General features: G+C 31.2%; 1 protein-coding gene across 1 annotated transcript in view; it reads right to left on the bottom strand.

Moving 5' to 3' along the window:
* LOC115877781 (diuretic hormone receptor-like) overlaps positions 1–15,218 on the bottom strand; it is a 367,521-nt gene that overhangs the window by 44,175 nt on the left and 308,128 nt on the right. The window contains exons 7-8 of the mRNA XM_030894096.1: positions 13,800–13,977; positions 3,631–3,721 (exon numbers count right to left, since the gene is read on the bottom strand). Of these exons, the coding sequence (XP_030749956.1) occupies positions 3,631–3,721; positions 13,800–13,977 (269 nt within the window). The remainder of the gene's footprint in view (positions 1–3,630; positions 3,722–13,799; positions 13,978–15,218) is intronic.

The following is a 15,218-nucleotide window of genomic DNA, read 5'->3' as shown; positions in this document are numbered from 1 at the left end:
GATTATTATATACAACGGTGTTTCTTTGTTTACTTATTTCTCTCAGATTTCCTTAATACCAAGACGAAAATTAGGGCGTGGCTAGGGGAAAGCAGGGCGGACAAGGATAATGGGTAATTTTCTGGAAATTTAATAGTTATTGCTTGAGGAAAAGTTAATTTGGTAAACGGATTTGAACGGAATTGACCTCAAAGGTAGGGCATGTGTAGCGTAATTTTGCGTCGGTTTTTCAAATAAATTTGTTATTTTATTGTCCAATTTATTATAAGGTCCAATAATAGGAAACGTTAGTTAAAGAAAGAACGTAAGCGGCGCATACAGGGTGTTCCATTAAAAAAAAAACGGAGAGAATTTATTTTATATTTTAGAAAGTTTGGCGTAGAATTTTGAACATCCTGTATGATTTCCAATTACCATATTTATAGCAAAGTAATTACAGACTATCTAAAGTAAATACCTAATATAGTTTTGATTTCAGGACAGTTCTTGTATTTTTAATATTTTTTTTAAGAAATAAGGCTGAAAAATATATATTTCTTATTTATTTTTTAATATCTCTAAAACTAACCGAAACTTATTTATTCATATCTTAAAAATATGCAAAGTGATATAAAAGGAAGCCTAAAATGCAATAATATACAGGGCGTTCCATTTAAAACAAATTATCCCGATCCACCCACACTTTTTTGAGCCACCGCACAGTGCTTCGTCCCATGGACAAAAATCAAAAAATTAGTTAAATTTTACTAATATCTGAATATATAATTTTATACTTATAGCAATGTTCAACCATCCTGTATATTATTTTTCATAAACAGCGTTTTTGTTAGCAAATATTTTCACTAAAAATAAATTTTGCGATCATTATCTCATCAGTGAAAAGAATAACATTCATAGTAGTTCTGTATATTATGGAGTTAAACGAGTACGTACTTAATTGAAAGCCACTATGGATATTGTTAAACAAGGTATGTACTTTAAATTTATTTCTAAACAAGTTCGTGATTGTTTAGTTTTTTTATTTATTTTTAAGATGATTCTTAAATGGGTATAAAATTTTACGTTTTCAAACTTCAAAAGGCATTTAAAAAAACATATCAAAACATATCGTATTTATTGAATATTTTTGTTGCCATATTCATACACTTTTAATTTTTGTATAGTTCACCTGCGTCTGCTTGCGACGAACTTATTTTATAATACTTTTCAGATGGAGTAAAATTGATAAGCAATGCCGATCTGGCTAATACTTGGCTTGATCATAAAGACAAGAACTCAAAATTATTTGTATTTCAAAAAATATGTTCTTATTAGATATTGATGAACCTTCCAGTCAAATGAGACACCACTGGTGCCTGAAAAAGTCCACTATGTTGGAGCGAAACGTCGCATAAAAAAAGTGTCCATCTTTCAATTTATTATATAATCTCATACCCAAGAAAAGGAAAAAATAATATATGGATATGCTGTATTAAAGAGGTAACTATTAACATCCGAACCCCTCATAGCGACAAAATGAACAGTAACAACGCGAAAAAGTAACATATTAGAAAATGATGTACAGAAATATCTTATATGTGAGGATACTTCATCTACCTGATTTGGATACTATAAATTTGGAAGATTCTGTCAGCAGTAATTCTTCTGAATCAAAGTAGTTACGATCTATGCATTTTGTTGTCCTAAAGTAAATTTATAGTATCTTAAGTTTTTTTTTTAATTAAATATAACATTAATGTTTCTTTTTCATTAAACAAAAACATTTTTATCTTATCTTACGTATTAGGCTTATATTGTAGGAATCATGTTCTAATGTTATTTCAATTCTTTTTTATCACAGGAATTTATTTAATACTTACACCGTTTTCATACTATAAATTATTATTTGCTTAGATGGAACACAGCTCCAATATTTTTATTATTTATAAGATTTTTTTTCATAAACGTGGGACTAAGAACATCATCATTTAGTACAATGAGAGTACTCATCATTTGTGTCAAATAAACCTAGTTTGAATAAATTGCTTACAATAAAAGAGAAGTTTTGGATTTTTGTCCTCTAGAGCCATATGTTCGAAGCACTGTGCACCGTATTGAAGTTAAAACATTTTCGTGAAATACATCCTAAATATCATATAGGTTGGCACTTAAACAAAATTCCCAAGTTCTTTATTCTAGGAGCTACAGAAGCCCAACACATTATTGCCGGACCCTGTATAGTACACGTTACGTGTAGCAAACCAATCAATTATAAAATTTACTTAGAATTAACTAACTATAATATATCTTTACTTGCATTTTCAGTATCATTTACAACTTGTCAAAAATAATTTAGATACGTCAATTTGACTTAGGGTAATTCAGTAGCGTATCTGATCTTTTTGTTATTAAACATTTTTTTTTCACTTATCTATTTGTACTGGAAGAAAGGAAGGCTAAACAATTTATATTTAAATGTTCAAACTTCTACCTATTATTTCTGTTTAGTATGATCAGATTTCAATCAACTTTGTATTGAAAAAAGTGCTTAATAAAATGGAGAAAATGAGTCATAAATATGTAAATCAATACATTTTTATTATTATTCAAACCTTTAATTTGATTAAAAGTTTTATCTCCTTATAAAAAGCCTAGATTTCCAACGAATAAAAATAAGAGAAGAGGAATATTCTTCATTTAATTATCTTTTGCTTTATACGGCAATAAAACCTTCAAAGCGTGGTAGTTAAAAAACGACCCTTCGAAAAGTTATCCCCCGGATAAACTTTGAACTTATTAAACTATAAAGTTACTCTATACTCTTTATGCTTCGGCTTCTCATAACTAAGTGTCTCTTGGGGTCACGGCTACTTATTAGTACGAAGAAGTTTTAATTTATTTTAGAAGCATATAGTTTTATTGTTAGACGGCTCTGTATTATTCAGAACTTAAAAGTTGTTTCTTCTTTTATAGCTACTTATAATAACCACGTTTCATCTAAACTTATTAAGATTAAGTTTGCACTGTACAGACTGTCCCATTTTAGTGTTGTTATGGAAACAACACTAAAAACTACTCATAAAGGAGAAACTTACAGGGTTTCTCCTTTATGAGTAGAGGTCCTGTTTTGTCTGCAAAAATGCTGTTTTCGCATTACCCTACTACTTTTTTTTATCAAACTAAAATTGCTACAGAAATACAGGGCGAATTTTATCGATCCCCTTTGTATCTAGATTATCTTATAACTTCTCGAAAGAATGAAAACTGAAGTGAAAACTGACAGTAGAGTTTTTCACGTAGAATTCAGCGACTTAACTAGCCTTAGAAACTCTTAATCTATTCAAATAGAATCACAAGAAAAGAAAAATTAAATCTCGAACATTTTTTTTCCCAAAAATCTTTGGAAACATTTGAAATTATTAAAATTTTAAGGTGGCATTTTGATCAACATCAAATTGCGCAACTTTGCCTCCATTACCCAAGCTAGTATCTCTTCTATTGGAATATCCTCCAGAATTGGAATACAGGAATCCCAATTTTGGACACCCTATAGGTATATTATAAACGTTGACATTAGATACAACAGTCAGGTATTAATATTTTTTAATCGAAAGCAAGTATGGATCGGACTTAGTACTCATTTTTACTTACCTCTATTAGCATTATAATCCACATTGTGTACGTCAACAGATAAGACCACATCAGATTCATATGGATAATATTTCTCAAACATCTCAGTTCTCTGAAAGAAAAAAAAAGAAAATTGTCGGTTAATTCACTAATTGTAAGTTCTTAATTTTAAATCTCTATGATTTCTAAAATATTTATACTGGAATATATTATAGAGATAGTGTCAAAGACATGTGGTGTATAAAAAATCGATCGGTGTCGAAAATCGACAACTATGAAACTATGATCCCTTCCCCGACACAAACGGTACATTGTGAGGCAGGAAATTGTAGAGAGAAACAAGCCCTATTACATAGGAAACAACATTTTAATGAACAGTGCTTTCCATAAAATGAATAAAATGAAAAATATACGAAATAATATACATGTACCGATTTCTTTTGTAAATCGACAACTATGACACTATGAACAACATTCCCGGACACAAACGGTACATTGTGAGTCAGGAAATTGTAGAGAGAAACAAGCCCTATTACATAGGAAACAACATTTTAATGAACAGTGCTTTCCATAAAATGAATAAAATGAAAAATATACGAAATAATATACATGTACTGATTTCTTTCGAAAATCGACAACTATGACACTATGAACAACATTCCCGGACACAAACGGTACATTGTGAGACAGGAAATTGTAGAGAGAAACAAGCCCTATAACATAGGATACAACATTTTAATGAACAGTGCTTTCCATAAAATCAATAAAATGAAAAATATACGAAATAATATACATGTACTGATTTCTTTCGAAAATCGACAACTATGAAACTATGAACCCTTCCCGGACACAAACGGTACATTGTGAGACAGGAAATTGTAGAGAGAAACAAGCCCTATAACATAGGATACAACATTTTAATGAACAGTGCTTTCCATAAAATCAATAAAATGAAAAATATACGAAATAATATACATGTACTGATTTCTTTCGAAAATCGAAAACTATGAAACTATGAACCCTTCCCGGACACAAACGGTACATTGTGAGCCAGGAAATTGTAGAGAGAAACAAGCCCTATAACATAGGATACAACATTTTAATGAACAGTGTTTTCCATAAAATCAATAAAATGAAAAATATACGAAATAATATACATGTACTGATTTCTTTTGAAAATCGACAACTATGATAAACAACATTCCCGGACACAAACGGTACATTGTGAGACAGGAAATTATAGAGAGAAACAAGTCCTATAACATAGGATACAACATTTTAATGAACAGTGCTTTCCATAAAATCAATAAAATGAAAAATATACGAAATAATATACATGTATTGATTTCTTTCGAAAATCGACAACTATGAAACTATGATCCCTTCCCCGATACAAACAGTACATTGTGAGACAGGAAATTATAGAGAGAAACAAGTCCTATAACATAGGATACAACATTTTAATGAACTGTGCTTTCCATAAAATCAATAAAATGAAAAATATACGAAATAATATACACGTATTGATTTCTTTCGAAAATCGACAACTATGAAACTATGATCCCTTCCCCGACACAAACGGTACATTGTGAGACAGGAAATTGTAGAGAGAAACAAGCCCTATAACATAGGATACAACATTTTAATGAACAGTGCTTTCCATAAAATGAATAAAATGAAAAATATACGAAATAATATACATGTAACTGATTTCTTTCGAAAATCGACAACTATGAAACTATGGTCCCTTCCCCGATACAAACGGTACATTGTGAGAAAGGAAATTATAGAGAGAAACAAGCCCTATAACAAAGGATACAACATTTTAATAAACAGTGCTTTCCATAAAATCAATTAAATGAAAAATATACGAAATATACATGTATTGATTTCTTTCGAAAATCGACAACTATGAAACTATGATCCCTTCCCCGACACAAACGGTACATTGTGCGACAGGAAATTGTAGAGAGAAACAAGCCCTATAACATAGGATACAACATTTTAATGAACATAAAATCAATAAAATGAAAAATATACGAAATAATATACATGTACCGATTTCTTTCGAATATATATTTATACTGGAATATATTATATAGATAGTGTTAAAGACATGTGGTGTATAAAAAATAGACTAACAATATTCATTGATAATTTTTGACTACAAAAATGAATAACGCATATACTTTTTTATATTGGTATCAGAGTTGGAAGGCTTTATAGCTTCATCCAGGAAATTATAATGCTCTAGTGTTAAAAAAATTAACTGCGCCTCAGGTAATTTAAAATGTATGTATATAAAAATGGGTAGGAAATGCTGTTTATGACGGGAACACAAAACAAACTAATTAGACAAATGGTAATTAGATGGAATAACAACAAAGTGATGCCTAGAGTAAGATAAAGTACGTAAATAATATGTTGGTTACATCGTTCCATTAATTAAGCGACATGTTCGATAGTAGGTTTGTTTTACTCTTATTTCCGAAAATATTATTCAACATGTTTCGAATAAGGGTTTTTTTCTAAAAGAGTTAAAACAAGCATTCGGCATTTAAAGTTTACTGGCTAAATACATATTTTTACACAAATGAAGAAAAAATTAAAAACAAAGGATTATAATACAGGGTTGTTCACCACATACGACACGGAGTATTGTAGCTAAACGATGAGACTTTTACAAATTGTAAGTTTTGGGTTCGTTGAAGGACTATTAGAGCTACAATTAAAAATATTTTTACAAGATACAGAGTGTCCCAAATAAATAAAAAATATCAAAGTTGTATTTTTTTAAATGGAACATCCTGTATATTATTGTATTTTTAGTTTCTACGATTAAAATAAAGGGAAATTTGATTAAGGTTTATTACACTTAAACCTTACCGTTTTTGAAATATTTTCAATTTTGTAAAATTGCAATATAAATTTTAAGGCTTCATTTCTCCGAGGGTATCAAAGTTTTTAATACTAAATATTTACTGAAGTTTATTTATCGATCAGTTATTGTGTTGCAATAATAAAAATTATACTACCTTATACAGAGTGTCTAAAAATTTATTTTAAATAATTACTAGCTTTAAACGGCAATAACTTGTTTAATTTAAATTGAATACCCTGTATATTTTATGAAAATCAGATGCACAATTTAATTGTCTATCAAATTGTATTATACCACTTTTTACCTATCCCCCAAGTTTTCGTAGAAAATGCATTTTCTTATAATTTAGACCTCATTTATCAGTATACCCATCGAATATTGACATTTTAGATTGTTTTTAAAACAACAAATGTATAAAATGTAGAGGCTAGTAATATTATCGTTTTTAGTAAAACGATAATATTACTAGCCCATTTGTATGCAAAAAGAAAACTATTTAAATTTTTATAAAAGAGTATACCATTAATTAAATATACCACCAGTATTTCCGCACAAATACTAATTAATTACATACTTAATTGTGTTCGTTAATAAATTATTCTAAATAAATGTGGATTTGAATCAGAAATCAATATAATAATAAGTTATGAAAATGAACGTCTCTGTTGTTATAAATAAGCATTTGTTAAAAAATAAAATATCATTTTTAAGGTGTTAGTTTTTTTACCACACTGTCTAATACACATAAATAATTCAGTTTTTTAGTATTTGGAGCAATTATTATTAATCAACGCAAACAGTCAATTAATGTAGTTTGAATACTGGAATTATATTAATTGGTCCTCTTTAACAAATATTTAAACAGTTTTTTTTATTTTTTAATGAAATAAACGAACTATATTGACAATATTAGTATCTGTACTCTTTAAAAATTTGGTACATCTTTAAAAATAATCTAAAATGTCTAAAATGATAAATGAGTTCTAAATTACAAGAAAATGCATTTTCTACGGAAGCTTGAAGAGATAGGTAAATAATGGTATAATACAATTTGATAGATAATTAAATTGTTCATCTGATTCTTATAAAATATACAGGGTGTTCCATTTAAATTAAACAAATTATTGCCGTTTAAAGCTAATAATTATTTAAAATTAATATTTAGACACTCTGTATAAGGTAGTAAAATGTTTATTATTGCAACACAATAACTGATCAATAAATAAACTTCAGTAAATATTTAGTATTAAAAACTTTGATACCCTCGGAGAAATGAAGCTTTAAAATTTATACTGCAATTTCACAGAATTGGAAATATTTCAAAAACGGTAAGGTTTAAGTGTAATAAACCTTAATCAAATTTACCTTTATTTTAATCGTAGAAACTAAAAATGTAATAATATACAGGGTGTTCCGTTTAAAAAAATACAACTTTGATATTTTTTATTTATTTGGGACACTCTGTAACTTGTAAAAATAAATAAAAAAAATTTTTAGTTTAAATTGTAGCTCTAATAGTGCTTCAACGAACCCAAAATTTACAATTTGTAAAAATCTAATCGTTTAGCTACAACTCTGTATATTCGTATTGTAGCATAATTTTTAGAAAACTTTCTTATTTTTAGGATTTTCATGGTCAAACCAAACATCAACAAAATATTCCTTATGTTTGGACTAAATTTTCTCGAAAATAAAAACATAATTTGAAATTCCGTTACAATATAGAAGTAGATTGAAGCTTTGTGATTACAGTGATATATAATTTATATGGTTTTGTAACAAATTGCCCGCTATTTTATGGCAAATGCTGAAGCTCTGCAAACCTTAATCAAGCCTTAATCAAAGCACGTATGTTTGGAATTTCGGGCTAAGCATTAGGCGGATTTCTGAAATATAATATATATTTTCTTCGGCCACAGACAGTACAGCGTAATAGACTCTTAAAACTGAAAACTCTTGTGTAATCTTCTAGAAATATAATGATTGAAATAAAATCATAATAATTTTTTTATGCAAAAAAAAACTTTTTGCCGTACATTTGCTTTAGTCTTTTATTATGGCACTCCTCCAAAGACGATCCTTCTAATTTTACACAAGGGTGCAATTTTAACCCCTTTTTCTCCAACGATTCTACAAATGGATATGGAGGGATCTCTCAAAATAGTCGTTAGGATAACGAGGCATTGAATTTTTCATTTTTTCTCATTGTTTCGTTTTCCATCTTATTTCCAGTTTTCTTTTGATGAGGGATATATGTGATGGTTTGTCATTAGACGAGTATTAAACGAGCAAAATTAAAGAGAATAAAATTTTCTATAAAAAAGGTTTTATAAAAATTTTCGCTGAAGTCAACTGTTTAGGCACAAAATCCCTGGAAATTTTACAATTTTGCGTAAAATATGATATATTATGTATAGTCCAATTTCCCAAATCAAATGTCGATTAGGGTTCACTAAAACTAGTTTTAGTTTAGTTTCTTCAATTTTGTCATAAAACAGTGGCGTATCATTAATTCGCTCGTTAATTTATGAATAATCAATTGTAATTACTGAAAATGTGTACTTGTTTCCACACCACCCAAGAGGTAAAGTATATGGCGCGTTTATCTTAACGTGGTCTCCCCGGAGGCCGACTCCACTAGATAAATTAAAAACTTTAACTTATCTGCACAAGCCCGACGGATCTGGCTCATTGATGTCAAAGTCGATCGTGTCTGCTGTGCTGGGCTCATCAGGGTGGTCTCTCAATACGTCCAACTCTTCATCTTCAGCCGCCAGAGGGATATCTACAGGCAAGTCAACTCCTCTTCATCGGATTCGTCGAGTGACACTTCAGTGACGTTGTCACAGGATTTCCCATTGCAGTATGCACAAATCATTGAACATTTTAATCCTGCTTTTCTGCATCCGCAGGCTTTACCATAGTTGTTGGTTTTGCATTTACAGGATAAAAATGCCAATAGGGATTTTGGAGCTGGATCTTTCAACGTTGTGACTGGAGTAATGCCTGTTTTCGTTTTCTTCCAACCCCATTCTTCGGCATCTTTGGTACAACCAGACCAATGCTGAACCTGGTGGTAAGTTCGCAATGAATGCTGTCTAGCACGACAATTAATTATTCATAAATTAATGAGCGAATTAATGATACGCCACTGTTTCATGACAAAATTGAAGAAACTAAACTAAAACTAGTTTTAGTGAACCCTAGTCGACATTTGATTTCGGAAAATCGACTATACATAATATATCATCTTTTACGCAAAATTGTAAAATTTTCAGGGATTTTGTGCCTAAACTGTTGACTTTAGCGAAAATTTTCATAAAACCTTTTTTATAGAAAATTTTATTCTCTTTAATTTTGCTCTCCTCAAATTTTCACAAAAAACGCATAGTTTTCGAGATATTCAAAAAATACCGATTGTGGGCGCCATCTTGGCAAGATGGCGGCGCCGGCGGCAAGTCTGGAATAGTGCATTTTATGGATTTTAGTTAGGGACCCCAAAACCTATAAACCTGCAAAGTTTCAAAACTTCCGGACTTTTTTCCAAGCAGGCCCCTTTTTTGATCCCCAATGACTGAACTATTACCGTTTTTCAAAATAACCGAGTAATTTTACTTTGAAAATTAAAAAAAATACATTTTTTTCTATTACTTTAATTTTTCCTTAAATTCTGAGAACCACTGGATCTCTTCTGGGTTTCCTTTCTTGTAAATTAATCTACTACAACTGTTGCCATATTATCAAGAAATTATATTTTTTATCTAAAAACTAAAAAAAATCCAAATAATTTTCTAAAAAATTACAAATTTTCCAAAAAAAAAATTCGTGAAAAACAAACTCATAATCGTGTTGTAATAATCGTGTTATGTAAACAATTCTCAAAATTTTTTGCTTAAATTTTGAGAACACCTGATGGATCTTTCCTGGATTTTCTTTCTTGTAAATTTAATCTACTATCTCTGTTGCCATATTATCAAGAAATAATGTTTTTTAACTAAAAACTAAAAACAAATCCAAATAATTTTCCAAAAAAATACAAATTTTCCAAAAAAAAATTTCGCGAAAAACAAACTCATAATCGTGTTTCTGGTATCGAAGTATATTACCCCTAAACATATTTGCACTTATTTGAGACTCACCCTGTATAATAATTTATTATATAATTTTTTTTATACCGGGTGCGTCCCAAAAGTTGCTCACCCTTATAACTTTTTTATTTTTTCAGATAAAAAAACAGATTTGGTATGGGAGTATATGACATAAATTAAAATTGATAGACATATTCAATTGTTTTCGGTCACTTCTTGTTTCACCAGAAATTACTATAACTTTTGATTTTTAAATGACACGTATATGTCAACTTTTGACATTTACGCATATGGTTTATTTGAAATTGTAACATGCGGTTCATAACGACAATTTGACTCGAAATACCGAGTGTGTGCTATCAAATTATTCGTAAAAAAATGCTTTATGATTAAAAATTCTATTTCGACATCTTTTAACCGGTCAAGATAAGACACTAAAAACATTTGACGATCAAATATATTTTTCCGAGGATCCTTGGTTAAAAATTAGTGTTTTTAACACAGCCATAGCACTCTAGATTGAAATTTATAATATGATTTTTTAAGCGAAAATGTCAAAAATTGACATATGATATAGAAAACCCGTATTTTTAAATACGAGCGATATTTCGCTCGAGCGATCGCTCGATTATTGCAATCGCTTAAAACTCAAGTGCTCGATTATTGAAATTAATCGGTTTTCCCATCACTAGTATTTTTATCTAAAAAATTAAAAAAGTTATAGGGGTGAGCCACTTTTGAGACACACCCGGTATATTGGTCAATCTTTTATACATCTCTATGGTTTAAGCCGTATTTATATCCCCTTTAATGCTGTTAAAAAAACGTGTAACGCCTCTATAGCAGAATTAATGATGTAACCTATTGGCATCCACTAAGTATTTATGATCCAATGTTTTAACTCAACCTCCACAGGCGTAGTAATTCTGTTTTGTTTTGTTAGGTTTCCAAACTTAATTAGGTAAAATTAATTAAGTTTGTCTAATTAATTTAATTAGTTACACGGTCACAAGCGGGGGCAATTAAAGGAAAAGATTAAATGGAAATGTAATCCCTAATAATTAGTAATGTTCGATATGAAAGTCGTAATTGCATTGTCTGGAACGACAATTAGCGCTAAAGCGATGTTGGAATTTAGCGCGGTGGTAATTATAGAATATCGCTGCCTTAATATTCTCACTGAAATTCTGAAATTACTATCTTAATTATCGTTTGCGATTATATTATGCTTTCTTAACAGCAATAAGGTTTTTTTTATCTTTGTTTTGCTGTTTTATATTTTCTAAATTCTTATCAACATCGTATTGCAATTTTTATCATCATATATTGCTTTATTCTACCGTGTTTATCAGCCAAATAGAATAAATTCGATAATAAATAAATGAAATGCAACACCCTGTATTCAAATCCAACTGGATGACATACCAAGAATGGACAACTTTGACAAGCACCACTCTGTATCAACAGAGCAACAAAAAGAATTGTACTAAGGAGCTACTTTTAACTGCTGAGCTAATTGCTCAGCAGTTAAAAGACCATACCACAAGTGGTATACCGTTGCCTCCAAAACCAAAGCAGAAATTTGGATCGAAAACTAAATACTCCGAACCATTGGGCATCTACTCCATCGTCCCTCAGGCAGAAATCTACGCTATCGAAAGATGCGTACTACTTATCTTAGATAGGAAACAAGAAATAGCCATCTTACCCAAGAGTCAATCAGCCCTAAGAGCGATTAACTCAGTAACTCTCGATTTGAAGTTGGTCAAAGAATGTATAGAGAAGCTGAACAAATTAGGCAAAGAAAATAAAGTCCTCTTACTCTGAGTGCCAGCCCAGAAAGGGATTGTCTTCTATTGTATTGACTAAGAGTGGGTCCCCAGGTGGGACCCTCCACTGCGGCCTCGAGGGCCTATTGTGGCTCAGTTTTTACAAGCTCTGTAATAGAAAAAGAGCATTAAACACCTTCACCCTCAAGACCCAGCCTTTTAACATATGCCGTTATGTCCGAGGGTGATATGTCTTCTAGGTCTGATAGGTCTAGCGTGGGTTTGCCAAACACGTCAAACCTGGTCCTGCCCCCAGCAGCGGGGCGTTCTTGGCATGTTCCATTCCGGGACTATCATACCAGTCCCGAAACGTCGCACTCCTAACCCATTCACAGAGCATGTCTCTTGCGAGATTTTTTAGCACGCTAAGTGTCGATTCTGGGCCCAAGAATGGTGAGCGTGTACCAGTTTTGGCGAGGGAATCAGCACGTTCATTTCCCTCTAGGCCGACATGTCCCGATATCCGTATTAGCGACACTTTATCCCTATCTCATAATATATTGAGTAGTTTCTTACAATGAATTATCGTCATAGACGTGCTTTTGTTTGCCTCAAGTGCTTTCAACGCGGCTTGACTATCCGAAAATATGCTTATTGTTTTCCCGGTGTATTGCTGTTCTACCAGCAGTTGCACACAGGTTTCAATAGCATATAGCTCAGCTTGGAACATTGTGGTGTGTTTTCCAAGACTGTGGTAGATCTCAGTCTTTTGACTGCTGCAGTGAATTTCTGCGCCAGATCCTTTATCGTTTTTGGATTCGTCCGTGTACCGACATATTTCCGCATGTAATAAGCCGTTTCTCGGCTTATCCCATTCGTCCCTATTCGGAAACAGCACGTGTCAAGAGCTGGATTGGTGGTGTGAGTTCCGAAACCATTTCCAGAATCTCATCCGATTGTAGTTCGTCTATTAGTCGGTTTTGTATGAACAAGATTGTTCCTTGGCTCTCTTGTGCCATATTTAGAAACCTACAGCAAGGGATAGAAGGTAATGAAAAATCAAGCGATCTAGCTAGAAATGGAGCAAATACTCCACTAATTGAACCAGAACCGTTCTGCTTCCCAAGTGGAAATCAACTTAAGACAAAAATCAAGAACCTTGAAGACTTACAACCGAGAAAAATCAAAGATTTTCCTTGATTTAAGTAAGAACAATCTTCAGATTGGCACGCGATTTTTAACAGGACACTGTCTCCTTAATGAATACCTCAGTAAATTGAAGCTAAGAAACAACGACAAACAATGCAGATTCTGTGAACCCAAAAAATCATGCGTCGTGCAATAAATAAGTCCTTTTTGCACTAGTTACACAAATAATTATTATACTTCCATTTATTTTATTGTCGAATTTTTTTAACTACGTAATATTTTATCTTAAACATGGCTACTTACTTGAAGTATGTGAAGATAAACAATGCTACGATCAAGGTGATTGTGCTGATGATAAATCCAATGAGATAAATGTAAATCTGAGTGTCTACGTTCGATGAGAGCAGGTCCAGTTCTTTGCAGTTGTCATAAGTTGATTTGTTCCATGTTCCGTTCTCCAAGCACATCCTAGTGACATTTTCTGTAAAAATTAAAAAAAAAGTTGTAGCTCATTCATTATAAATTTTCGTACAAAAGGAAGAAGTATGAACACAATACTTCTTATCTTATTATCGTTATTAAGCGGAATTCCCTTAATAAGTGACAACTAAATAAAACAAGGCAAAAATCAAAATAGATTTGTATTTTGCTTAATATACAGGGTGGCCCGAACTGTATTCCGGAAACTTCGGCATCATATTCTGCAGATAATAATAAGGTAAAAACGGTACGTAAAAATGTACGTCCTAAAATGCTTAGTTTCGGAGATATAGGGTCTTGATTGTTCATTTTATTTCGATTTTTTTTTAAATAATTTCTAATTGAAGTAACGTCAATATTTGGATGAAAATTAGTGTTTGGGAGTTTTTTGACATGAGATATTTGATTTTAATGTCAATGTGACTCCTACTTGGAGAGGGCGCCACCTACATATTTTTTAACTGGTTTGAAACAACAGCTGTTTGAGAAAAAATATGCATTTACGACCTTTTTTACGTAAAAAAGTCTCTTAGTAAAAATCGCTACGAGTAATGGTTCTCGTCGGTGCTGCCACAATCGGAGAATATCGTAAACAACTGATATAGACAAATACACGGGCTTAAATAGCGAGTATACGAAAAATTTATTATATGACTATTCTAAAAGCGTTAGAAAGTATAATTTGTGGAAATTATAAAAATGAAAATAAAAAAGTAAATATTTTGACACCTTCAGAAGGTTTAACTTGTATTATAATTTATTATTCCAGCTAAAAAAACTTTTTAGATGAGTTCAACTTCGGTAGCGAACATAGTTCACCGGTTTTTGCTAGTGTGGTCATAATTGGGGCTATTTCGGCTATAACAATTTTTTTTAAGATACATAATTATAATTTTAGAAGATGTTATAGTAGTACACATTTAATCACTAGTCGATTAAAAAAGATACCATTAATATTGCAAATTATATTTTATCCTCATAGTATATTATGTCTATTTAATTTTTTTGATTATGTAATGAGCACATTGTTTACTCACTTGTTTCGTCGAACTGCTTGAATCCATTTTTGCTTTTGATCAAATCGGTGTAAGAAACTACGAACCTATAAAATGTTTCGGGAGAGATGAAAATCCGGGAAAGTTGAATTGAATGTTATTGCACCCAACAACGCCCCAATTACGCTCTCCTTTGCGCGTTAATATTTTTTGGGAGTTTTATTAACCTTTGAAATTGTTACAACAC

The sequence above is a fragment of the Sitophilus oryzae genome, unplaced genomic scaffold (genome assembly GCF_002938485.1).
Source record: "Sitophilus oryzae breed Bouriz unplaced genomic scaffold, Soryzae_2.0 scaffold_1498_pilon_pilon, whole genome shotgun sequence".
Classification (NCBI taxonomy): Eukaryota; Metazoa; Arthropoda; class Insecta; order Coleoptera; family Curculionidae; genus Sitophilus; species Sitophilus oryzae.
Note: the sequence above shows the minus strand (reverse complement) of the source record. Positions and strands in the feature narration are given on the sequence as shown.